This window comes from Harpia harpyja, chromosome 14 (genome assembly GCF_026419915.1).
Source record: "Harpia harpyja isolate bHarHar1 chromosome 14, bHarHar1 primary haplotype, whole genome shotgun sequence".
Lineage (NCBI taxonomy): Eukaryota > Metazoa > Chordata > Aves > Accipitriformes > Accipitridae > Harpia > Harpia harpyja.
In genome coordinates, this window is record NC_068953.1 from 16,795,698 (window position 1) to 16,823,191 (window position 27,494).

The 27,494-nt window shown below is 40.1% G+C and overlaps 1 protein-coding gene across 1 annotated transcript in view; it reads right to left on the reverse strand.

Annotated features, from left to right (window-relative positions):
* Positions 1-2,089: 2,089 nt before the first annotated feature.
* Positions 2,090-27,494, reverse strand: part of LOC128150653 (uncharacterized) — a 33,078-nt gene continuing 7,673 nt past the window's right edge. The window contains exons 4-6 of the mRNA XM_052807013.1: positions 5,355-5,392; positions 4,039-4,108; positions 2,090-3,617 (exon numbers count right to left, since the gene is read on the reverse strand). Coding sequence (XP_052662973.1) covers positions 3,409-3,617; positions 4,039-4,108; positions 5,355-5,392 — 317 coding nt within the window. The 3' untranslated portion in view covers positions 2,090-3,408. The remainder of the gene's footprint in view (positions 3,618-4,038; positions 4,109-5,354; positions 5,393-27,494) is intronic.

Consider the following 27,494-nt stretch of genomic DNA (forward strand, 5'->3'; position numbering starts at 1 on the left):
TGGCTTGTGATTTCCAGGTGTTTGATGTCGGTAATTCTGAGATAATTCCCCTGTTGCATCTTGCTCTAAGTGTTCCCAAACAGGCGGAGAGGGAGGGGACCCACGCAGAGGAGCTGTGGAGTTCCACACTTGTGAAAAAAACCATTATCTTCTGAAAACACCCTCAAGTACTTCAAGCTTAATACAACGGGCACATGCTTGATTATAGCATTAACCAAACCGCAGTTTGGTGGCAACTTTGGAAAGGAGAATGGAGATAATATAGTATATCAGTGTATTCACTCAGTGCCGAGTTTCAGGTAAAGACAGTCAAAAAGGAAATATGTACAGACACAGGAGAAAGAAAATGTTTACAAATTTAAGAATTAGATTTGAGAAATTAATATCCTTTAAATGGAGATTAATTTTAATATATTTTTTAAATAGTATCAAAAAATTTCTGAGGAAATAAAATCTAAATGATTGTTCACCAGGACAATATAGTGTTTCTCTCATGTTAAAAATATGCACAAAAGCATCATGATTTAAGTGCTGTGCTCCATTTCATTTCTTAGAACTAAGTTAAACATACTTTATCACTTTATAATTCCACAAACCCTAATCTACAATACTTTAAATACTCAAACTACACACAATTAATACAAAATTATAACTGGTCAATACAGATCAATCTAAAGAATCCTCCTCAAAATATGTAGTTTCCTTTTTTAAAAAAAAATCAAGTTAATTTTGTATTTACCGACTATCAGAATATTTGCATTAAGGCAAGAAATTATGTATATACTAACAAATTGTGCAACTTAGATCTAAAAATACTTAAGTCTGCTCAGATTTTACACAAATGTTTCTACCAAGCAGAAAACTTTAAGATGTTTAAATTGTATTAAAAGTGGCAAAAAAAACTTCCTTTGACAAATAGTCTACTATAACATTCTTAATACTTAAGCTCACCTTAAATCAGGCATTTGATACAGCTTTCATGCTTGTTCATTCAAAGATCCAGTTTGCTGTGGATTCCAATCGAAATGATTTTACCTTAAACGACTGTACCACAGAGATGCGTACTCTTTTAAAGGGTTAAGCTAAGTCAGCCCCAGTAAAGCTTTTCATGTCAAATAAAAAAAAAGGATTTCAGCTGAACCATTAAGGAGCAGCTGGTTGTGACATTTCTGTAATTACCTAGTTATTTTAGAACTACTTTGAAAGTGGCTTATGGGTCCCTGCCTAAATACTCTGAAAAGTGAAGAGAGCACGTGGCTCCTCAAATGCACGTAACCAAGTTATCCACAGAAAACATCACAGGCCCTCAGCTGAGCAAAGGCGAACTGCTCGGCTGAGCCGCGAGCTCCGCATCCGAGTGGCGATGGAGAAAACTCTATAGACAAGCTCCCCTACCAGGCACTCCGAATACAGCCGGGCGTACAGCAGAGCACAGTTCATTCATGTTCATAACAGTACTGTATTTTATAAGTAAGAAGGAGGTATGAGTCCATTTATATCTGATAATTTTTAACCCCACAGTCAGACATGCTTCGGGGGCCTCTGGCCAAGAGCACCAACCAACCACCCAAGTGCAAGCAACTTGCCGTGTTGAGGGCTGGACCATGGGAGGCACCGGGCTCCCAAACCTCCATCCGTTTGCTAATGTTGTGGAGGTTCTTTCCATTTTGCATCCAAACTGCAAACTCAGAAGTGATTCTTTCCTCAGGTCTTGCAGAAAGTCTTACAAACAATTCATTACTGTCAACGGGCATTTTTATTTCTTTGTACCACTTACTTTTGCATACATTAAAGGTCAATGGTTTAAAGCCAACAGCCTATTTCTTTTAATTTTCATCAGGCAGAAGAAAAAAAGTTTTAAGAAAATATTTTAACTGAATATGCCAAATTTATGAAATAATGACTGTATTAGAAAGTTAGAAATATGTTTTAAAATTAAATGTAATCATTTTCTTTACCAAGAACATGCACGTTGTACTTCTCTGAATATAAACCTTGTATCATCATGGTATAACCCCATTTTTAATGGAAAAAGCAATAAAGAAGTATGTCATGCATACTGAACTAAAGGACATACAACTGAGCATACTTAGTTTAAAAGCATCTTTATGCCAAAAACCCCAAAACTTCCATTTTCAGCTTTCAACCCATGCAGAACACTATGTTTCAAGAAAGAACAATATTTGACAGAAGCCTTCTAAGAATTTAACTAAATCCAAAAGAAAATCCAAATAAACAGGAGGAAAATAAAAACAATACAGAGCTCCAAAAATCTGACAACTAGCAGCAGAAAATGTAAATATTGCATGGTGCTATTTTTAAGTAAGAATATATTTTCCAATGCTGAAATCGGAATATGTCCACAAAAAAAAAAAAAAAATTGGAGAAATTGTTGGAGCCAATTTATTGTTGTGCCATTAGTGTAGAACATAGAGTGTATTCAAAAAATATGAGTGACCTGAGCTGTCATCTCTTATATGCACATATTAAACACAGTAAAATTTGGAAAAGCCAAATGAGCATTACTCTATTTCACTACAGTCCAATTTATCATTGTCATATAACAAATGTGAGTAAAAACATTTTAAAATGGTAACTTTTAATTACTGGAATAAATACAGTTATATCTGGTTTGGGTGACTGACAAAACTGAAAATCAATTTTTTAAACCTCAAGGAAAGACAATGACAGTATTCCAGACATTAGTATTTAACAATTTTTTAGAGTGTTTTCAGCATTCTTAAAAGCTGGAATATTTTTCTCAACATAACTATCAATATATGGATTTAATTGATGACTAAAATCATAAAGCAGGTTAATCAAAGATCTTATTTTCCTGGTTTCAGTTGAGCTCTCTCCTAGACCTCGTGGACAGAGACAGAGGAGCAGAGGAAACGTTAGAAAAATTATACAGTTGTTCTCACAAATTCTACTGCTTTTCTCGTGCTTGAGCTTTTGCTGTCTAGATTCCAGCCAATTCAACATGCCCACCGAGATGTAGTTTGTTTAATGCTCTCAGGTGCACTCTCTACTGCTGTCTGTAACGTTTCAGTCATTCCTAAGATGACTCTGCCTAGAGCTTGATGTTCCACCTTCTTAGACTCATGCAACCTTTTTCATCTTTTTGCTGGTAGGTTCTGGGTTTTCAAACTTAATTGCGATATTTAGCATTCCTTTTTTTAAAACATTCTTCAAAGATTTCACTAAATCCATTCATTAACTGATCAAGGGTCTTATTTTTCTTTTTTGTAGCAGCAGTTTGAAATATTAAGGCTAGCTCTTTCAGTGCTGCTGTCAGCTGAGTAGACTCATAAACACATAAAACAACAGAAATATCTGGGTCAGTTTGGAGTGTCAGAACTGACGGTGTTGTAGATGGAGTAGTTTTTCTTGTCATTGCGACGTTTTCTAGATTTTTTTGCTTTTTAGTATGTTTCCTGTATACTTTAACCAAAGAGCATCAATGGTATCGTTAAGAGCAAGTGTATCGGCTGAATGCTGAGCTGGTGTGCCCTGAGTGGGCACACTTTGCATTATTTGCTGCAGAATGTCCACGAGGTTCTTCAGGGTGTCCTCTTCTTTAACTGCTTCTGTCCTAGAGGGAGTTGTTTGAGATGCTGCAAAAGAGTATTAAATAGCTTTTAAGCTGTGCGTTCATGCAAATGTCAGAGGTACATTCGCTATGCTCACTTTTCAGTCAACATCACAAATAGCACAAACTTTAGTACAAATGCACTTTTGCTAGAATAATTATAATCTTCATACTCACAAAAAATCCATTCCTTTTGCCATACTAGATAGCAACCCTGCTTTCTTGAATGGATGAATAATGCAGTGAATTCTCCAGTTCACTCTGTCTCTGCAGTGAAATGGAGTTTTTTCCATGCCGCTCTCGAAAGCCACAGTTTTTATGCCTTAATGAGCATGGGAATTGTGCATGGGATGCCTTCCTCAAGAGTTTATTGGCTTGAAAAAGGTCCTATTGCTTCGCATGCAGCTGAACTGCGGATCATTGCTGTGCAAGGGAAAAGCTCTTACCATGGACTACAGCACCAACTGCGTCTGCAGCTGAAGTCTCAGTAGATGAGGAGGGATGATGCACCATCATCTGTCAAATACAAAAACTAACTTTAATCGCATCAGAACTTCCAGCTCATTGAAATGACAATATTCATCACCGTATTATCGCACTGAATTTTTTAGGTTCAAATTAAGACAAACTACTGTAAAAAAACTGGGGTGGAAGAAGACAACTTCAATCCAAACATTTTGCCTAGAAAGGCCTGGAAACTCAAAGTTAAGGCTACTATTTTTAGTAAAGAAGCAATCAAACCAGGGCAAGAAAAAAAACCAGTTTGTTTGTGAACATATTCTTTACAATACTCACAACTCATAAATTTGCTTCTCTTCTAGATGCACCATGTCGGGGAGAATACAGGCTTTTTCAAGTTTAAAAATGTCAAAATCCAATTTGCAAATGAACACTTTCAGATGAACATTCTAATTTACACTTTGCTTTCCTACCTTTTTTCTTGGAAAAAAAATTACAGCAGGTAGATTCTAAATAGCTACACCGTCTGCATGCTGAAATACAAGAAATATATGTACAAACTTCCACAGGTGCAAAACTTTGAATATGAATTAAAGCCTCATACAAGGCCAGTGGCCCTACATGTACACAGTATATTCTCTTGCCATTAGACTTAGTATTTTTGAACAGCACAGCACAACTAAGAAAGTACAACTTTTGAAGAGTACCATTCAACTACAAAAAAGTACCGTGCATTCTTTAAAATTACTTGCACCTCAGAAGCAGCAAAGTTCCTCCACTCAGAGCTATTCTGAACTACTGAACCAAGCTGGTCATCACTAACAACTGCAATAAAATGTCATAAAATTCACAGCACATCACAAACTTTTGAAAAACATGGAAACCACATTATTATGTTTGAAAAACATGAAATCAGAAAAGAACGTTATGATTGTTGTTCCTATATCATCATTAAAATCTTAGCACTGGAATAGTGTGACATATCAAAACTAAGTGACATATTATAAGAACTGCCACTTGGTGAAATTAATCCTCTTCACTAGGAATAAATAAGTGTCTTTATGAAAGGTTCCACCTTGCAAATTTTAAAATGAAATTCATGCAAGTCTTCCCATACTGGGAACCTGTTAGGATTCCCTTTTGTCTCCCTTGACATCGGTCCCATAAAAATCAACGGGCAAGCTTCCTAATAGTTTCAAGAGCAGCAGAATTTGGCTTATCATATACACAGTAGCACCAAAACGGCAAGTAATTAATGAGAAATAAATACATCCGTGTTCCAAAGTCCCCTCATTAAAATTACCTTTACATGTTTAGGATTCCTGAAATTATGCTGCAATGCTAAAAGAAAGAAAACTTTTTAGAAACATACTCAGTCACTCAGCACAAACACAAACAACGTGATCTCAATTTGATACATAGGCTTGAATTTGCTGTTCTCTGTACTTTATAATCTTCTGCTTTGAATAGAAGTTGCCATGTCATAAGCAGTTCTGGTAAAGGAAAGCTGCACAGCTCTATTGTGAAAGAACAGAAGAGAGTGGCCTCTTTTTTACAGCTAGGTTTCTTTTTTTTGCAGTGAGTCCTCTGAAACTTGTACGGATTTTTTCTGAAACACAGATTCCCTTCCAAAGCTGGAATTTCCTTCAGAGGATGAGAACTTCTAAAAACAGAGAGAAAATGAATTATTTTCCCATGTAGCACCTTAATAAAGATACTATATTGAAGCATCCTATCTAGTGACTCAATACAGTCTAACAACCTCCAATGAAATGCTGTAAAGCCTTATTATTGACCTTCTAGAGAACATGATGCATCTCCTTTCCCCATGCCACACTGCCCTCGTGATCCCCCAGGTACATATTTGAAAGCGTTCAAGTGTTCACAAAAGTTCAGAGGCTTATTTTGGGGGGATTGACTTCTACCTTGCATGATCAGTTCATCCTAACAATTTCAAAGTGAGTTAGAAATAAAGCTAGTCGCAATTTGCCTGTATGATGCTGCATGAGTACAGAAAATCTTACTGGTCCCTCCTGAGCAATACAGAAGAGCAGCTTTGGAAAAAAAATACATGAAAGGTAATATAAAAATGAGATCTGATCTTCTACTGCTAGATAAAGGAGCTATGCAAGTTTCCACCTTGGCCATTAAATAACTTGCACAGCAGAACAGGACTAGTGAAATAGCAGCATGCCTTTGTACAACCGATTCTATGATGTGATCATTACAATGGCTACGTTACTATCTAGATCACTTAAAAATTGCACTCCAGTAAGTCTCCAAAGTCAAAAAGACACACAAAGGAAAAAACATCAAAGACAATATCGAACCTTGAAGCTTAACAGTAAGGATATGTTGCAGCAACTGCTCAACCTAAAATACTTCAAATTGTTTCCTAAGTCTATGTTTTTCTGAGAGACAGACAATGTAAAATAATAAGAATTTCACAGTTAAAGCCTTCATGGTTAATCAGGAAACAAAAGCTAGGAAACAGAGCTGCAAACAAAACTAACCGTTATAAAATCGAATTAAAATGTTACACAAACATTTATTTGCTAAAAAGGGTGCGTGATTTTTTGCTGAAAGAATGCAAATAAACTTCTGGCTTTCTCTTGTCTTTCGTGAGGCTTCACAATACCTTAACATATATGTAATAAATAAAGTTTTAGCTGAAAAAGTTATAGAATCTTATTTACAGAACAGCATCCACACAAGAAATCATGTTTGGAGCAAGGCTGAAACCACAAAAGAAAATAAATTTGACCTTTGATGACAAAGAGCTTTCCTCACATGATCAGTTCTCCAACAAGTGAGGGTTTACAGAGACTTTCATGCAGTGCTTTCAATAGCTTGAAGTTTTCTAATTTCATAATTTAGATGAGCAATCTTAATGACTAAAAATTAAACTGAGAACAGGGGAAAAAAAATTACAGCTACACTCCTATTCAAGCAATGGGAGAATCTGAAAATCTAAGGGATCTCAAAGGGTTTACAGTGGAGAAAGTATACCGATTAATCCATTTTGCCTGTGGAATTACAAAAAAACCCATCCCCAAACCCACACTGTAATCCAGAAGATGGAAAGCCTCTCTGGTTCCTACACTGTGATTTGTCACCTCTGGAGGACAGATGTAAATTGGAAAGAGAGGAAGAGGACCAGGGCTGTCAAGAAAAATATTGATTTGTACTCAGCTGTCTTCTTTAAAATTTCCTCCAAACCTCCCCAGAATAGCAATTCGTGCAGGAGCAGAAGGCCCATCAGCTGTGACTTGACATTGCATCCTCTTGCCCATAGGCTCACCAGAAAGGCCTTCCATCCACTGAAATGGCAGTTACCATCCCCCAAAAGATGCTAACAGACTAAATGCTGTCAGCTGGGAACTCAAAGGCTTAGCTATCATATGGACTGATTTCCTAAATGTGTAAAGAAAAAAAGATATTTCCCCTCCTCTGTATCAACAGAAAACATTTATAAGTGCTACACTCAAGTAAACTGCCAACAGAATAGAAATATTATAAACTTTGGTGGCATCTGCAGGTGCCTTCTGCTCTTTCCAAATGTTCCTTATGCCTCAGTTAGCAGCAGCCCTACAACTTCTACCATGCTAGGAACAGTATATGTAAATAAGGAAAGGTTTCAGGTAATAGATGGCCTCTAACAGGTTTATCTTGCATTGCCTTCTGGTATGAATAGTGTTTTAACAGTTTATTCAGGTAGAATATTGTGAAGACAATTTAAAAGTTTTATTGCTATACAGGAGGCAAAGCCTAGCATTATTTTTATTTCTGTAAAATTTTCTATAATGGCTAAATATTTAAAATATATATTCCATAAAAAGGTACACAGAAGACTGTGTGAAAAGGCCACAGATGTATTCCAGTTCATTCAATTTCAGGGCAAGAACATAAAGTTTTTTGGTCTTCTCTAACAAGCCATTGCTCAGCAAACAATCAAAGGGAAAAAGGTGGTTTATGCAGCATGACTTAACACAAGCAACGGCTTCCCACAGGCACACATACAATTAACCACCAGGCAGAGTCCTCTGTACAAACAGAAACATCAAATCTCTTCTGTGCCCGCTCCTGTCGAAGGTGAAAGAGTGATACACTATGGAAGAACGTGAGCTCAGACCGGAATAAATTCACGAGCTTTCCTCAGGTTGGTAACAGCAGTTGTAGATGCGTTCTGCCTCCTCAACTGCCCTTGCTAGCCTGCACCAGCAGCATACGGCCACGCACCGGTGCTCCCCGTCCTGCTCGCTCGCTTTCAGACACATGCTGAACTCCAAGTAACACATCTGACAACGTCATTCTTGATGAAGTCTTGATTTAAGCAAGAAGAGGAGTCTTGATGTAAGTTGTCATTTCCATCAACAGCAGACTAATGCACTATCACTAAGCAAACGCCTGTGGTTTGGGGCATAACCAAATACTTCCAGTGAAACAAATGACAAGCTTTGAAACGAGAGAATTATTTGAAGAAACAGGTAGAAAATGCAAGGAAGAAAATGAAATTTTAAAGCAACACTAGTCACAGGAGACGATGACTGTGGGGAGATGGGCCAGTCACTCATCACTTTGCGCTCTGCCTCGCTTGGTGGCAGAAAAGCTCAAGCATTCACACCAGATTGCTACTTTAAGAGCTGCAGAAGAGCTATTTCGGCTTGCCACTTCCCTAAATACGTGAACATTATGTTCCTTTAGGCCCCTCATGACGTGACAGAGTAACAACCCTTAACCTATAACTGATAGGACATAAATATATTTTTATAAGCACACAGAAGCTACATGGTTTCTCGGCACTTAAAACACCTTTTAAAAAGAAGTATTAGGAAACACTGAAAAGAATATATCTAACGCCACTAGCTTCAGTAGTATAATGATAGCCCCTTCAATTTTTTTTTGGTATTCAGCATTTTAATTTGGTAAGGAATTGTATATGTAGCTAAGCAGTTCAGCATCGCCTTTATGGATAATTCTAACACTTCCTATCTGTTTTTACATGCTCGGCACCATGAATAAAGCACAGCACAAACCACGACGGTTCCTGGGAAGTAAACAGGCATGTGAGCCCAGGACCAGCTACACGATAAATCAGTAGCTGCCCGCAGAAGGGGCCGCTGCAGCCCTGGCCCCTTTGGGCCCTGCATCGCCCTTGGGAAAACCTCAGACTGGCAGGATTTGGGGTACAAAAAGAGGAACCCCAGCGCTGCCCCCCCACCATCACAGCAGCACCCAACAGCCTCTGTCCCGTCGGGCCTCCCCTTCCCAGCCCACCCGTCCCAGGCAGGGAGCTGGGGAACAAACCATTGAATGAATTATAGAACAGTTTGTGTTGGGAAAGACCTTAAAGATCACCTAGTTCAATCCCCCCGCCATGGGCAGGGACACCTTCCACTAGACCAGGCTGCTCAAAGCCCCATCCCACCTGGCCTTGGACACTTCCAGGGATGGGGCATCCACAACCTCTCTGGGCAACCTGTTCCAGTACCCCACCAGCCTCAGAGTAAAGAACTTCTTCCTCACATCTCATCTAGATCGACCTTCTTTCAGTTTAAAGCCATTAGCCCTTGTTCTATCACTACATGCCCTTGTATAAAGTCCCTCTTGGGCTTTCTTGTAGGTGCCCTTTAGGTACGGGAAGGCTGCTATAAGGTCTCCCCGGAGTCTTCTCCTCTCCAGGCTGAACAAGCCCAACTCTTTCAGCCTGCCTTCACAGGAGAGGTGCTCCAGCCCTCTGATCATCTTCGTGGCCCTCCTCTGGACTCGCTCCAACAGGTCCATGTCCTTCTTATGTTGGGGGCCCCAGAGGTGAATGCAGTACTGCAGGTGGGGTCTCACCAGAGCAGAGTAGAGGGGCAGAATCCCCTCCCTCGACCTGCTGGCCCTGCTTCTTTTCATGCAGCCCAGGATACAGTTGGCTTTCCGGGCTGCAAACGCACATTGCCGGGTCACATTGAGCTTCTCGTCAACCAACACCCCCAAATCTTGTTCCGCAGCACTGCTCTCAATGGGGATTGCTGGACCTGTGCAAGGCACAGCAGGCACAGCCAACCAACGGGCCAGCGGATGCAGGCATGTGTTAGCCACACACTGAAAAAATGAATAAAGTTCATTTACATATTGGCGCTCTGGGGGTTCTCTGCTATCACAAGTGACACACCATAAAACCAAACTGTTTTTAGGATGCAGGATCCAAATCTGAAATTACTGCAATCACAATTTGCTGCAATTAGGGCAGAGAAATACGCAGCTGTAGGCAGGGTGCATGACCAGCAATAAATAACCGCTTCCGCCGTAGCATTGGTGCCTACTGCTGCTGATACAGGCTGTGCCCTTCAGAAACACACCAAGCAAACCACCTGCGGACCTTCCCAGCCCTGAGGTACTTTTTACTGTGCTTTTGCAGGGCCTTTGGTCAAGGGGTTGAAATAACCCTGCTACCTATAGGTACCATGGCAGGGGTTGCCATGTCCCGGCAGTACATGCTAGGGGTGTGACGGGCGAGAATGGGGACCCAGTGTCACCTTCATACTGGAGCCACTGCCATGGACGAAATCATCCAGGTCCCAGCTCTCCAAAGAAACCAGCTGAATTGTGGAGTACAGGACTGATGAGGGTGTGCAGGGGCAGAGAAGTCCCTGCACGCATCCACACCTGACCCCTTGTCTGAGGGACTGATGGTAGCATGAGTTGGTTACACCATGATTTACTTCTCTCTTGATTGTAAGCATGTTAAAAGAATCAAATTATATTGCCCATCATTAGCTACTGCTTTTGAAGTGATTGTTCCAGTTAACATGTCCTTTAGGAAACAAGTGGGTGAATTAGAGGTGGCTGCAACCTGTATCAAATTGAGAATTATTTAGTGCAGCAATAATCCAGCTATTAGCCCTTATCCACAGCTGCTTGCTAAAGAAGATCCTGAAAGAATTTTGAACTAACAAGTGACAGTTAAGAATAGTCCAGGACTGCCTGTTCCAACTTTGCTAGCAATATTCCCCCAGTTAAATAAGATAACACATCTGAAATGGTTAAATAAGATAGTGGTACTGAATGGTTACATAAGATAATGCATTTGAAATATGAGGAATAAATTCCTTGTCATTTAAACATGTAGGAGAAAGAGCCTTCACACAGAGTCCCCTGGAGCATTTTTCTTTACAGACTACCGACACCATGTTATCACCTTTCAGAGAAGGACCCCATTAGTATGCTCTAATAAAAAGGTCTCCACTCTTCCTGTGACCTTTGTAAAGAAGCCACACCACTCTGCCCAACTTCAAGGGCACTTTTCATCACCTGTGGCATGACACAATGGACAGCAATAGGAAAGGACAGAAATACAAGAAAATTACACATACCCCTTGTGATGAAGGGAAAAAAATCCATGACATCATGAAAATGAGTTGCTATTCATGACAGACATTAAATTTCACTGTTGCAATAGGAGAGAAGGCATCCAAAAGGTGTTAAAATTAAGCCTTCTACTCGATAGGCTCATAAAGTTTGGTCCAGAGGAGTGAGCACATCACAGGAACAACCATTCTCCGGACAGCAATGACTGCAGTGGGGTCCTTTGGCAGAGAACACCGAGCTTGCGCTGCCTAAGGAAAAATGGACTGCGAGTATTTATATTTAAAGAACAGTGGGAGTAAAATCTGGGAGACATTAGCAGCAACTGACAGAAGAAAGCAGTCTGTGGGTACTGGAAAAGATGTAACCTGCACTGAAACCTGGCTGTGCAGGCACAGTGACTGAATGCTCGGCTTCTCCCACTGTGGAGCTATTTCTGGGCTTGGAAAGAAATCCTCTAGAGGGAGTCAGAAAATTGTTTAAAGGATTTTTTTTCCCCTTTCAGTCTGATAATATCAAAAGACCAAGGGACCATGAGCCATTCCACAAAGAAAAATAGTAATTAAAGAACTTTGCTTCATTAAATGAGGAATATTTAGAGCACAGCAGAGGCAAAAGGCTCATAGAGCAAACAGAAACACTTACACACAGAGAGGCACAGGCTCTGGTGCAGCAAACTGCAGACCAAAGGGGAATCTGCCTCTCCAGGGAACTTCAAAGACAGACATTTTCACCTGTCAAAGAGATTTTTGGAAATAAAATCCATGCAAGCCAGAAGAGCTTTAGGGATGAAAGGCTTGCAGTGACAGTGCCAGGGTGAGAGTAGCCAGAGCAAAGTGAGGGTGTGGGAGGCGGAGGGTCAGCCCACCAAGGTCAGGGCTGTCAGCCGGCAGAGCTGGAAGATAAGCCGTTTCACAGCTGTGTGCATCAGCACTTCCAAGTTCCTGGTTCAGCCACCAGATACAGAAATATAGTAAATATTTAATTAGATAGCAGTATGGCCAAGATAGCATCACTGTTTGTTCAGGGAAGTATTTTAAATAATTTTAAATTGAAAAGTTATTTTAGGCCCTTTAAAAATTACAGCTGTTGTAAATCACTGGGGGAAATGCAGTCTCTTTTTTTTCCCCAAAAGTTATGAACAATTTCATTATATCCAGAATTTATTATCCACAGTTTGACAGGACACTTTTAACCTATTACAAAATTTATGGTTGTGATTTCAGTAACACTCTGTAGCTGTTTATCTGTGTGAGTAGCACCACAAAAATCAATGGAAATGCATGTGTGAAAATGGGATTTCTGTTCCAGGAAAATGCTAATTCTGTTTTGTTTTGGGGGGAAAAAAAAAAAACCTGAATCAGGATGAAAAGTTGATATTGCAAAACTAACAAAATGGAAAACACATGGGAAAAGGAAAGTTTTCTTTCAGAGGTTCAAAAAAAATTTAGTAGAGCATTTCTTTCACTTTGATGTCTGCATTTCAAAACAGAGGAGAAGACAGACTGGCCCAGCTACCAGTTTGCAGCATCCGAGGCACCACTGTTGCAAGGGTGGTCCTGCATTGGGAGCAGGGGAAAGGGCTGCCCTGGCAGCCATCACGTACCCCCTGCAAACACCAGGGCAGCAACTCCTGCAAGCCAGCAGCAGCACCCACTGGGAAGGAAACCCTTCAGGGTAGCTGTGACCAAACGGCAATTCCTCATGGCCAGCAGAGCTGTTCCGAATGCAGCACCTGGCTGGAACTGCCAAAATAAGAACCACCTCAAAATATTGAAAATAATAACATCTGAAATCTGAAAGTCAAACAAGACCATTCACACTATCGAATATGAAATGAGGTGGGAAAGGCAAACCAAAACATGCTTTCAATTTTTGAAGATTTTACAGTTTCCCCCCCCCAAATATTACTGAAACATCAAACACATTAATTTTAAAAAAACAGATGCTTTGATATGAAACTTCTATCCAAACATTTCTGCCCATTCCAGTTTAGTCCCTAAAACAAATCAGTGAGAACTTGATCCTGAGAGGTTCCTCTACCAGCAAAGCAGCTGGAGTGAAAATGGCATCCACTCCAGACAAAAGACTGGACTCTTTACTGCATTCCTCTCAAAACAAAATTTCTTTTTGTTGAGAGTTGGCAGCTCCGGCTCTGGCCTACCTTTCAGTTCAGTTAAAATACAGCTAATTTAAAAATGTAGGCTCATCCCTTTAGAAGAAGTCTCACTCAGAGATGAATCAGGCTTGACACTGCTGTCAGGTGGCAGCAGCAGACGGAGTACAGCAGTACTCCCAAGGGCTAGAGATGGCAGTACTTATGCAGGATTTATAGAATTGGAAAACAGAAGGAAAAGGCTAACTTTGATATTTAATGCTGGGAACGCCACACCAGGGGCTGCAGGTTGTCACATTACTTCTGCACACAGAGAGAAGCAAGCTTAGGGACTGGACTATTGCAGTGGGACTCCCATCCTCTTCTTCCTCCCCGTAGGCACCCAGAGAACCCCTCAATACCACGCAGCTGTTTCCCCTGCACCCATCAAATCCCCCGCCCCCAGAAGGGGAGCTTTCTTGTACTGCATGGTTTGCAGGAGCTGAATCTAATTCAGAAATTACTTCCCAGGAACAACCCATGTGTCTCTCTCCATGGCTTTTCGACCTCTACGTGGTAAATGCTCAGCTACTAGAAGTGATGAGCCGGACAAAGGAGTTGCCAGGTTCTTTTCTGTGACAGCTCAGTACACACTTTTGCTGCCAGCGCGGTGCAGACTGCAGGGAGCCTCCCTAGGAATAGCCATGCTCAGAGAACCTGTGCTCACCCACCAAAGATGCTCTTCCCTGGTCATCACCAGTCAAGAAAGCCCCGACAACACTCATTCTGCAAGTTATTCTTTTTTGACTATGGTACACTTGAAACAATCTCTGGACTGCTGCCAAGCATGCTTCTTCCTTGAAATTTGTAGCCCTCTATTCCCTCAAAGAAAAAACAAACAAAACCAAACCAACTAAACAAAAACCCAACAAAAACAAAACAACCCACACCCCACTCCCAAAGCCCCCCAAAATCCAAACCAAACAAAATTTACACCCACTTTTTACTGAAGCATCTTGTTCCAACTCCTCAGTTTCCTCTTGTTTAAGGGAAAGAATATTATAATGCATCCTAGAAAACACACCCCATCTTTGTAATACTGTATTATTAGCAAAAGTAAGGGTCTGTCTATGCACAGATTTTTGTACCAATACAACTAACTACATTTGTTTGGAAACAAATACAGTTAATTCATAAAACTTGCTAGTATCACTGTAATTATATTAGTATAAACTTATTGATGTAGTTCATGAAATCACTTAACTACTGTGCTTAAATGCATGCATAATTGTGCTTAACCCAGCTCTAAATTTGACAAACATATGCCTGACATTTTTGAAGTGCTAGTAAAGAGTATGTTCAAGTGAACCCCTTAGAGATCTCATCTAAATTAGGAATCTGAGATAACAGGAACACAGAGATGGCATTAACTTCCAGAAAATACGTTCAGGCCTCAAGCATAACAACTTGCCTATACTCAACATTACTTGCAGCTCTGCTTGCTATTTGGTGTTACAAAGTAGTCTGTGTTGATAAACAGAAGAATTTGTTAGGAAACAGCTGGTATTTAGAAGCTCTCAGGAAATAGGTTTACTGGGACACAGAGGGAGTCCACAGGCAGGCAGTCACCCCCAACAGCTGCTGCACCTCTGCCAGACTCCCCACTGCTATGTTCTACCTAACCATCAGAATTCATGTTCTCTTTCCTCCCCCTGCTACTCGACTATGCTGGTGACTGCTACTTACAAAGCTCCTAATGTCTCTGAATTCCTGGCCAATCTACGCCAAAGGAACAATGGTACAAAATACACTCTGTGAGAGCCTGTTTTGGCCAAAACAGAGGTAAAAAGTGGAAGAATGGAGTAAAGATTCCATAAAGTGGGTCAGAAGAAAGGACAGAGAAACAGCCAGTACCTGGCAGGGCTGACAAAGCCAAGGTTTTCCTGAATAACGTGTTGGTTCTACACTCACAAAGTGTGCTGTAGCCTGCATGTATCCTGTGGCCCTTCTCTTCTCAAAAAAAACTGACTTAATACATTCCTGGAGTTAGGAGCCCCCCAGTAACCTCATGGTAGTCAGAGAGGCTGGAAAAAACATTGGACAAAACACCCTCTCTTGAAAGCAATCTTTGAGACCAACTGTGGAAAGCAAAAAGCCAGTGAGGTCCTCTGCTTGTTACCAGTATGTGCTGTTCTGGGCTCCCCGGTACAAGACAGACATGGACTTGTCCTAGAGCACGTCAAGTGCAGGGCCACAAAGATGATTAAGGGACTGGAGCATCTTTCACACAAGGAGAGGCCGAGAGAGCGGGGACTCTTAAGGCTGGAGAAGAGCAGGTCAGGGAGATCTTACCAGTGTGCATAAATACTTGATGGGAGGGAAGGAAGATGAGGGAGCCAGACTGTTCTCAGTAGAGCCCAGCAACAAGAGGCAAGGGGCACAAATTAAAAAGCAATGGAAGTGTCATCTCAACGCAAGAAAACACTGGGGTGTTTTGTTTTGTTTTTTACTGTGAGGGTAGTCAGACACTGGAGCAGGTTTCTCAGAGAGGAGGCATTGTCTCCAAACCTGACTTGACACGGTCCTGGACAACCTGCTGTAGATGACCCTGCTTCAGCAGGGGGGTTGGACTAGTTGATCTCAAGAGGTCCCTTCCAACTTAAATGATTCCGTGGTATGAGTTCCACTGGTGAGTTTCGTGCAATTCAGAAACTCCACTGAGGAAAAAATAATAATAAAAAAAAGAAAAAATCTCAAACCATTATCAAGTTCCTGTGCATTACTCAGACAAAAATAACCCAAGGGGGGGACAAACACCTTCCGGTCAGCAGTGCTGGCTCCATTAGAGAAGCCCTAGTGATTTATCTGTCAATACCAAATTGGCTAGCTATGGACTTGCAGCTGGGGAGGAGGCAGTAGTGAATGCATATAAGTGTTGTGGAGCCACAAAACAAGATCTGTGACAGAGAAAAATCATTCCAGACATCCTCAGCTTCTCTTACTGCAGACCTACAGCACTTCCCAGTCAGGGTCAGCTGGCTGATCCCCAAACTGGCATTCGTTGCATAAACTTTCTCAATTTAAAAAAAAAAAAAAAAAAAAGCATTATGTTCTTCTACATCAGTCCCTTTCTCAGTGTCACTGGGTCTAGATCTATTGCCTATCTTTACACATGCCTGCAGCAGCCGGCTTGAACCCGCCAGCGTGAGGAATGCAGTGCAGATGCACATCTCTCCTCCTCTTTGCTAGGGCCTGTCTCTACTTTGGGGTGGGGGGGTAATATCAAGGACACTTGTAGTATAAAACAAGAAGCATCACAGGGCTTGCTCAGTTTGCAATTAAGTCCCAAATTTCAGTTACCCCGATACAACTCACACAACATGCAACACAGTAATTGCCAGAACACACAGCACACCATCACAGTGAACCATGAGATGGCTTACCAGAACGATGACTACCTCCTTCAAGATGTCACCAGGCTGTTTGGCTATATCATTACTTAAAATAGCTTAATCATAATGTACCTATACACTACCAGCACTCTGCTCTCTCAACGGTGGCTGAAATGCAAAATGCTTAATGCAAATACTGAGATCCTGATATGGGTTTCAAATATGGATGCACTCTAGGAACTCCTGAATAGAGTTTGGGGGTTTTTTTTGTTGTTGTTGTTTTTTTGTTTTTGTTTTGGTTTTGTTTTTTTTTTTTTTTTTTTACACATGCTACCTTCAGGAACAAGGATCTTAAATACCTGGAAGTCCTTGGACAACACAAACAGCCTACAGAACAGGCATGCACAGCTAAAGGGAAAATCAGTCTGCTCAAAGAAAATATTGCAAATTGATTCATTTGGGGGAAAGATCAAAGTTTTTTGGGTTTTTTTGTTTTGTTTTCCAGGTTGTGAATTTTCTTTATAAACCCTAAAAACAAAAGGTGAAGTGTAACTAGTTACATTTGTTTAAAAGGAAAAAAAAAATTTCCTGCCTGCCGAGATCTTACATTGGATGCTAAGGTTTTCTCTCCCGTGGGGTACGCGTAGTCAGAATCTGAGAGACATGGTAGCAAAATTTGCTCTGCAAAGGAAATTGCTTTACTAGAGGTGGCTTAAAATTATCTGGTTTCTATTTATGTTCATTACTCAAATACCTGGGGAGAAGTAACATTGGCTGAGACTTCAAATCCCTGCCTTTTCAAGGAAGGGTTTCCAAAGCTGACAGACCCCATCTCTGGGTTATCCACAGTCTCCCAACAGAAAAAAAATGCAAGCTGTATTTCTGAAAAGATGAAGAGGATTTCTTTTCCATCCTGTTTTTTAGGCATCATGGAAAATATTTTTTTTTAAAAAATGACATTACAAACCACTTCTCCCCATTTTGCTATATGCTACAAGCAGGAACAGCAGCTTTTTGAGAAACATCCATAGGAATAATAGATCACAAAGGCATGAGAGAACTGGAAATAACAGAAACCATGAAGAAAAAGATTTTGGAAGGTACAAAAAAAAAAAACCTCAAAAGTTTTCTACCTACCTGATTTCCCATCCACGAGTTGTTGATGCTCCCCAACCCCCCCAGTTCTAAGGTCTGCATCTTAACTAACTAAAAGCTATTAAATAGTCAGAGAATTAGTTTTGGACCCATGTGTATATTAGAACATCTAAAGGGAAATTAGGCAAATAATCACTTTTTATTCAGAAGCCTAACTCAATTTTAATATTAGAAGAGTACTACTTACTTCCAGTCCCACCAGTTTTCCCAGAATCTCCACCCCATTAAACTTGCTTGGCAAGATACTGACTGACAACGCATTCCCCCAATGAAATGCAAGTTAAGAATCGCTTGATCATTGGCATTCTTTGGCAGACTGTTCCTGAGAGTGTTTCACAGGCTGCTGAGGAATCTAGGAGCTGATTAATGCTTCCTTAGGTACTACATACGCCTGACCTACACTGGTAACCCCTTCCGGGGACAAGAGGCCGCAAGTCACATCTGGAGAACTCTTCATGTTCCACATAGGTTGCTCAATCACTCCGTTCCTTCTTTTTGCTCCTATTTGAGTGCTATGGCTAGTCACTCCTGTCTAGTATCTGCCAAAGATCACTATCAGTGGAATAGTAAACTTTGTAGAAAGCAATCCTAACTAACATTACTTTTGGATTTTCTAACAATAACATAACAAAATAGCCAAGCCAGTTATTTCTGCTGAGGAACAACACATCTGCAAATCATGGGGCACTGGTAAAAAGAAATTTCAATACAAAAGCCTTTGGAACATATTTATATAAAATTATGTTAAAGACAGCCAGAAACACCTTTCTTTTATGCAAATCTCATAGAATATGAATCCCTCCTGGCCCAAACTTGTGTACACTAAGGATTCTACCTTATTCATTACTTCCACTTCTTAAAATCAAGTATAGCTAGCAAAACTTATGCTGTGCTCTACGCACATAGCCCCTAGCTAATGGACAAAATAAAGTCTGCTTTGGGATATATGGTTACTAAATGCATGAAACGTTAACAAACTCTGTTTCTAGAAATCCAGAGATGCAGAATTCCAGAGTCAGAAATGTAAGATAAGACCCTGGAAACTGCACTGGATATGGCCAGAAAAATGTTAATGCTAACAAAGCGCTGCTATAACACATTTTTTGTTGGGCAACAAGTTAAAAGCATTTTAACACAGATGACATTCACCAGACAGTCACAGTCATCCACAAAAAGAGAAGACTATTTTGTTGTTGGTTTTGGAATATCTGACTATGTATATTAGGCAATGGTTTCATTTCAGTGCTAAGTTACAGCCACACTGACAGCCGAGTCACATATACTTACCTTGAAGCAAGAATAAACAGGAAGGTTAAAAACACTGTGGCACTTCATGGCTATTTGAAAGACAGGCTGTTGTCTAGCTACATACTTAATGTTCATTCTTCTACCTTGAAAGAAAGGCTAAAATGTATTCACTGCTATTAATGAACAACTAAGAAGCAAGTATGCTCATCACATCAAAAAAAGCTTCATAAGGCAAGCTAGTGGTAGGTTAACCCCAAACCAGTCCTTTCTATCACCTTTACCAAATAAGCAACTGGCTTCTACTCTGCTACTCACTATTACAGGATATTCCCTGCAAGTTCAGTTGTGAAATAAAAAAACTATGGGACCTCAATAACTCCCTGGAAAACAATGGCATCTTGCAGGGATCTGAGCTTGGAGGTGATCATAGAATCGCCAAAGAAACAGTAAAATTATAAAAGGGCAGGACAGAGCCACTTAATCCCTGCAGCGAGGTGGACTTGCCCGTATCAAAACCTCAAGACATTAAGGATCTGACTTGCCTAAACAGAGGGATTTGCCAAGGAGATCAAAGAGAACAGCAACACTAAGGATCTCGAGAGCGTTTCTTCCCCAATTTCAACACTTTACCCGGCAATTAAAAACAATGGCTTCCTGTACATGTAATCAACTGCACAACTGTGCTGTAAATCTGTGGGCTTCCACCCTCAGTCAGGCATCAAGTTAGCTGCAGGGGGATTCTGTCAAAACAGGATTAGGCCACGAGAAGAGGTGGCCAGAACTGAGTAAAAGCGATGGTTCTCAGCAGGGGGAACAATATATATGTTTGCATCTAATCAAGACTTAAGGGGAGTGCCTACACTTTTTAATTAAAACGCTTAATGAGCTTAATGTACAAGATTCAGTAATAGGACCTTTTGGCAGGAATCTACAGGATACCCCTTAAAAAAAAAAAAAAAAGAAAACATGCTCATTATAGGTACTTTTACACTCCTGCTCCTCCTTTTTTGTGGACTTTTTTTGGGTGGAGTTTAGATATTCCTGGGGAGTGCAACATTGCTCTATGATTATAAAGTGAATTTGTGATAGAAGTAGCCCTTTGTAAAACAAATAAAACATTTTAAAAAAAATTCAAGTAGTGTCTGCCTTTGCTTAAATTAATTTCCTACCCTTAGCTTTAAGTCCCACCCATGTTCCACTTGCATTCAGAGATGCTGAGTAAAGACATGTTGTGAGTATTTTCAGAAGGAAGGCGGAAAGCTGGAACAAGCTGAAGATTAAACCAAGGGGAAGATATTTTGCCAGTGTCTGTGAAAACCAGAAGGTGGTGAGCCACTGTCTTCGTTTTAGAAGAAAAAGCCACCTTCAGTACTCACGCCTAGCTAGCAAATAATACATCAGAATCCCTCCATTTTACCTCACAGAATAAAAAACCAAAAGGTGACTTTTTTATATCATTGTACTGTCCTTGCACTAATACTTTTCCTGGTACTAGAACTTACCTTTAGCAACCTGTATGCAGAGATGTATCTTCAAATATACATGACCATGTATATCAGAGTGTTTAAAAGTTCACAAACATGCTCACTAATATTAAACACAAGTCATTTGACTTCTCATTTGTATAATGACTTGTCATGAACTTGTGTGTGAATTAGATACATGCCCAGTAAAACAAGTATAGCTCATCTGCATCCACAAAAGCTCCATTTGCATGGATGGTCATTGCAAACTAGTAGATACGTTTGGCATGCAGCTCTACATACCTGCACATGCTCCTTCAGCCCCTCTGTATTTTCAGAATCTGATCTTGTAAGTCTACCCATTTCCTCAGATGAACACCCACCTTTCTTTATAAGCACACACTCTCATTCATGCTAGCTGGCATTCCTGTGTTTTTCCGATGTCTGTAGTAACATACCCCGTAACTGCCAACTGATTTTTTTTATCTGTTTTCACAAAAATTAATTTGAGTTTCGAATGCCTGACTGACCTGTGGAACTGCCTCAGAAAAAAAACAGAGGGTGGCCACAGAATTTCCACATACAGAAACAATATTTGAAAATGCAACTCTACTTGTTTTGCCCATACTACAGTGATTTCTAGAACTCTCAACTACCAGAACTTAAAACGTTAATAAACCATGAACATGCATTTCCTATGGCTTTCCACTCGTAAGGCTGAGACAGGAAAGCAAATACTTAAGGAACAATGACAGAAAGAGTACATTTTTAAGGTTACTGTAAAAACAGTAGAAGTACACATAAGAAAATAAACAAGGTTGTATCATTTTGTATTTTCAAGAAAGAAGCTATTCATGAAGTATAGAGGAAAGAAGAAGAACGTATTTTATTCCTCCCCTCTTGGGGCTTTTAAATATACACAACTTATCGCAAGCTCTGGGAATTTTCAAAAAGAATAACGCAGCACATAAGCAGTAATAACATTCAGAGCCTCTGAACATTTCCCTAGCTCATCTCCAAGCACACATTCCAGCGTAAAGATCCATGCTTTGAGCTTCATTCAGAAGACACACAGAATGCTGAGGCACTTTGTACAGCTATTATCTGAAAAAGTCTGACCCCGCAACAAATGACACTATAGAAGAAAGCTAAATTATCAAAACTTTATTTCAGCACTGTATGCTCAACAGGGTGTTTTGCATATCTGACTAAGCAGCCAATTTGCTGCTAGGTAAGCAAAGAATTTCTGATCCTGTTTGTACAACGCTGAACACTAGCACACAAGAGGGTGAAATGTGAATATTCTGTGAAGCTCATTTGATTAAATCACTTACTATTTTTGTGATAGTATTTCTGTAAAGGAAAAGAGCTTCCATTTACCCAAACGTAAATGTCACTTTAACAGAAACGGGAATACATGATCTGTATGAAGAAAAACAAACATATAGGGCCTAGCCAGCCTGTTACTTTTTGAAGTGAAGCCTTTTTATGCTTAGCAGATGACAAATCCTTTTGGTATATTCAATATTTAATATCCACCACTTAGTCCTAGGTTTTGCTTTTGTCATATTTAAAAGAAAAGAAAATAATATGTCATTTTCCAGGGCCTAGAATAGTAGTACTGCACGCAATACGGATAGTGATTAATAACAAGCAATCCTTCCTCTCTTTCCCTATTCAGATCTTTTCTGTCCCCTCTGGCTTTTTTTTTCAGTCTGAAAATCCTTGTAAGATTTTGCTCCTCACCCATTGTAGCACTCTGGGATTGTGTGGATGGGAAGGATGGATTTCAGCCACTTGGCCCATTGACTCACTCATCAAAGTACCATCTGATATACTTATGCTTCTTTATGTCATCTCAAAGGTTCAAGATTCAGCAATGAAACCTGGATCCCTTGCGCTGTGACACCCAGGATGAAATAGATCAGAAAAGTTGGTAAAAATGTAATTGTTCTTGTTAGCAAAGCACAAGTCCAGAGAAGAACAGCTAAGACTGTCTTTGTAACAGATCTCAACAAGTATATAGGCACTTCACAAAAATGAAGGCTGAAAAGGGACAAAACTCCTCCCTCTACATACCTAAGGGATAACTATCAGAGAAGCAATGTTATTTGATCTAACAGATATGGTGACTACAAGGATATAGCCAAACCGCCATGAAAACATCAGATGGCTTGTGTCCACCAGAGGCTTTTGAACTGCCTCAGCATCTTTTCCGGTTCCATTTCCAGTTCAAGGCCATGCAACTTCCCCGTGCTGATCACACTTCCCTCTAGGAATAGTTCTTCACTGACATACTGACGATCCAGACCAAGACCCTCGTTGACGGAAAAAACTGCAGCTACTTACTATTACTGCCACTTCAATCTCAAAAATACTGGACAGACAGAACAAGCTAAGTAACTCTACAGAAAAGAATCTAATGGTTGCAGAGAAATTACAAGGTGAACATGAGTCAACAGTGTTTATTTATTTTGACAGCAGCACTGCACTTCATGGGGTTCAAAGACAAATATAACCCAGGTCTCAGCTGGAGTACAGCACCCAGCTTTGGAATGTTGTGCCTTAAGGAAGAGGTGTACCTAATACAGACTATACACAGAAAGCCAGTAAGAATAATCAGATGTTCAGCAAACAACCTACAAGGAAGGGTTGAAGAAACAGAGGAGGCTGGCCTGACAAAGAGACCACAAAGTCTGTGAGTACTTTATTTGAAGTGTTAAAAAAAACACCCCAAAATGAAACAAAGGGAAATACCTTTTTTTCTGTTCACAGCCTGTACAAGAAGAAATGGGCTTACACTGCAGCAAGGAAGATTCAGGTTAGACGTTATGACTCGCAAGGATGGCAAGGTACTGGAGCAAATTATTGGGGAGCAGAAATTTCAGTATTACCTCCAAGAGCAGCCTACATAAACATCTGTTAGGAAGAAAGTTATGTGTAGCTGACCCTGCCCTGAGAGGAAGTATGGACTAGAGGGCCTTCTGTACTTATGAGTCGAAGTTTGCTATTTTCATATTCTATCATTATTTGTTTGGTTTGCTATAATGTCTATAAAGTCTAGCCACTGACTCATGCCAAGTCCTGGGATAGGATAAACATGTGACAGAAATTCCACAATGCGCACAAAGAAGAAACGTAAGAGGCAGCAGTGGAATAGACAAGTAGGGAGGCCCAAAGAAACAGCAAGACAGCACTGATAGTCCCAATGACCCATCAACAAGTAACTCTGAAGACTTTTGCAGTCATCATAGCAAAGGAAAATTAAGGGTTGTTTAGGAGAAGGGGTTGTTTATGGGATATTCCTCCATGTATGAAAATAATGGGTTTTAAATGCAACTGACAGACAACAGAGGCTGGCACACTGGACGAAGCAAAACTGGTGGCTGACTAAGGTGAGGAGAAATAAGGCAGTGTGGGATCTGAGATAAGGAAAAATACTTCCTACTGAAAGCAAGAGAGCACAGCACAAGAAAGGGATGAAATATCAAGCCACTATCCTGTACAATGCCCTCCACGGCATCGCTCTGTGTGGATGCAACACATGATGAAATTTGTCAAGTTAGAAAAAACATATTGGAAGGAGTGATTAATTAGATGGTGAAATGTTGCATAAGTTTTCCATGTGCAGATGGCCAAGTACCACATTATTTAAGATTTCATGTAGAAAGAAATATGGAAGTTTAGACAACCCTACTCAGAATTAGAGGAAATCTTATTTCAAAGATGATGCCCGATTTGAATTTGCATGATAAGCAAATAAGGCTGTTTCATCTACTGCGACTAAGACAGTGAAGAAGGAGGACTGGCAAAGGAAGCAAATCTCGTTTAACTGTGTGATGCATAAGTTGATGCCTCATTTACAGAGACACTTTCAGAAAGACAAAATAAGATCTAAAATTGTGACAGAAAACAGAACTAGGTAACACCAGAACTGCTGGTATGACCACTAGTTTCATGCTTATGCAAAGTGAGGGACAGAGGAAGCAACACAACAACTGTGGTCTTTGATTACATACAGAAAAACAAACATGACATGGTAAGGAAGCATCTAGGAAGGTGAGAAAAGAACTGGTGGCAAGCATCCACAGATGCCATGGGAAAACAGATGTCCAAGAGCATGACTGCTAGTGGCAGAAGCAACATGATGAAGGAAATTTCTGCTTCTAGCTAGTGGAAAATCTCAGTCCTCTCATTAGGGAATAAACATGTTTACGTTGCCTTTGCACCCCATTGTATGTTGTAGACTGACCAGTGTAAACAGATTTTAAAAAAGCAGACATCATAACCTCTTCTGCTCTGAGATAAAGTTCAGTTTTTTACTTGAACATCGCTACAGTTGAGCTGTGAATCACAACCTCAAATGATTTATCTGCAAACGAATGTTACAAGATCACCTGTCTCAAGACAGAATGGATGACTGAGCCATTTACCGAATTTAGTCGTAACGTTACGGGTTAACCCCCAACATTTGCCAGGCTTGCCCACAGCAAACACCGACACTTTCTTGTTTTCCAGGAGACTGTTTTCACCTGCAATTTTATGAAAGGCTGACGCACCACATAAACCTCAAGTAGTAAAATGGGGTGCATACAAGTAAAGTTTAAAATGCATTACATCTATCTGGAGGGCTGGAAACAAGACAATCACATCACCATTTATATATTCCTACACAATTAAAGCAAAATCTTTTGTTCGGATCACAGAACTCAGCTGTGTCAATTGAATTGCTCTGATTGAACTAATTGAATTTCAATTGCTCAAGTCTGGTTTTGAACAGTTTTGTATGACATTCAAAAGACTGAAGACTTCCTTTATAAATGGAAGTGTGTGTGGGGAGGGACAACAAATGATTTGGCTGTTACCCAGAAAATAACAAATGTGTAATGTATTTCACTGGAGCAGCATACCGAGTTTTATCTTTCAGTAGAGGCCTCCATTTACTAGGGCGGTGCATGAAGCACTTCCTACGTTTTAGGGTCCTCTTTCCACGAGGAAGGAGGTAGGGACCCTCACTCTGCAGTCTCCTGAAGTAAAACTGAACATCACTTATCCAAGTCCTCCTTCACCCCTGTAGCTACTATTGCGTTAGCAGACATGAAACATACTTGAATTACAGCTTCAGAGGACAAAATGCATGGACTACTTGTGAAACTCCTGCTTTTGCCGCCCAGAAACTCCATACCCACCTAGGAGGGAAAACAACACAATGTGGCCACAAGAGGATTAGGATTCTCAATTATTTCCAGAAAAACATTTATTTAATTAAATTTTAATTAAATGCCAGGCTAGATCTCATGACTAAAGTCCACCAGCAGCTTCTGTACAAACTTGCTGATTGTTCTTTATTCCCACTGCAGAAGTGGAACTGTAAGCGGCTTATGAGCCAAAACCAAAGAGTTCACGAAGCCAATGGCAACAATTCCATTAACTCTATGAGCCAGGCCACCACATCCAGTGTGCGCTCAACCTCCTATTCAGCACCAATTCATCATACTTATTCCAGCACATCACTTCCTCTTTAAAGGCATCAATGGTGCAGGCACGCAAGAATCCTGCTTTGTAACTTTCTAAAATGGCCCATCTACTTTATAATTAATTTCGTTTCAATAGTAACTTTGATGCTACAGAATTTCTTCCTTCCCCCTTCATTCTGTCTCTGAATAAAAAAAGTATCCACATATTCTAGCACAAGTCAAGACTTCAATTTGTTAAATTAACTTTTCCTTTTCTTCCTCTGTGTCTTAAAAGTAGCTGCATTTATTTTTATAACTGTACATAAAAAATGGTAGAAGACACATCACACGCTTGAAGTCTAGCCTGCACTCCTAAGGAGCACCAAGTCCTTTTGGGTAGACAGATAGGAAGGGTAACTCTGCCATCTGTTAGGATTTGTAAGTTCTGATCTATCTAGGTTTCCCACATGACATCCAAATCACCACAGCTTAATTTACCCATCTATACAATGGATGTGAGTCTTCCTCCAAGTTTGTACATCTCATGGATATCATTCATAGTTATAAATGATTCTGTGATTCTTCATAGTTACCAATCCATTGGCTGGCATTATCTCTGGCTCAGTGAGTTTTTGAACCATTACAAGAATTGCAAAAAACAGGAGTTTCATATTCTATCGCCACCTGTGATCAACCTTAGAGTTTAACCATGGATTTATGTAATTGGGCAAAAATGTACAACACACCATACCTTTACATTAGGCAGAAAAATTAACAAGTCACAAAGAAAAGCAGAGGAACTAAAGGATTATTAAACTCTTATTTGTTAACCTACTTTGGAGACTGTGAAGACCTAATTGTTGAGGAAAAACACTCTGGGATGAGCTGATCTCCTTTTACACCAGCTGAAACCGTAGTTTTCATTTTAGAACTAGAACTATTTTTGTTTCATTGGCTTTAAAAGGAGATAATTTAAATTTTTAAAAAATAATCAGTTTTCACCCTGCTTTCTGTATTGGAAAAAGGTTCAAAGATGGCACAGAAAAAGCATTAAGCTACAATTCTCAGGCTTGGGGGTTTCATTCTTCAAAAAAAATAACCACAACCTTCAGGCAAAAATAAATTTTGTAGAGAATCTTAATTTTTAATGGCATTTTCAAAAGCGCAGTGTGACTCTCATTCCATAAACTGAAGCCATCTATGACTACGAAAATATGCAATATAACTGCCATAAAAAAGGTTACTTTATTAGGGCTGAGCCTCAATGCATACATACAC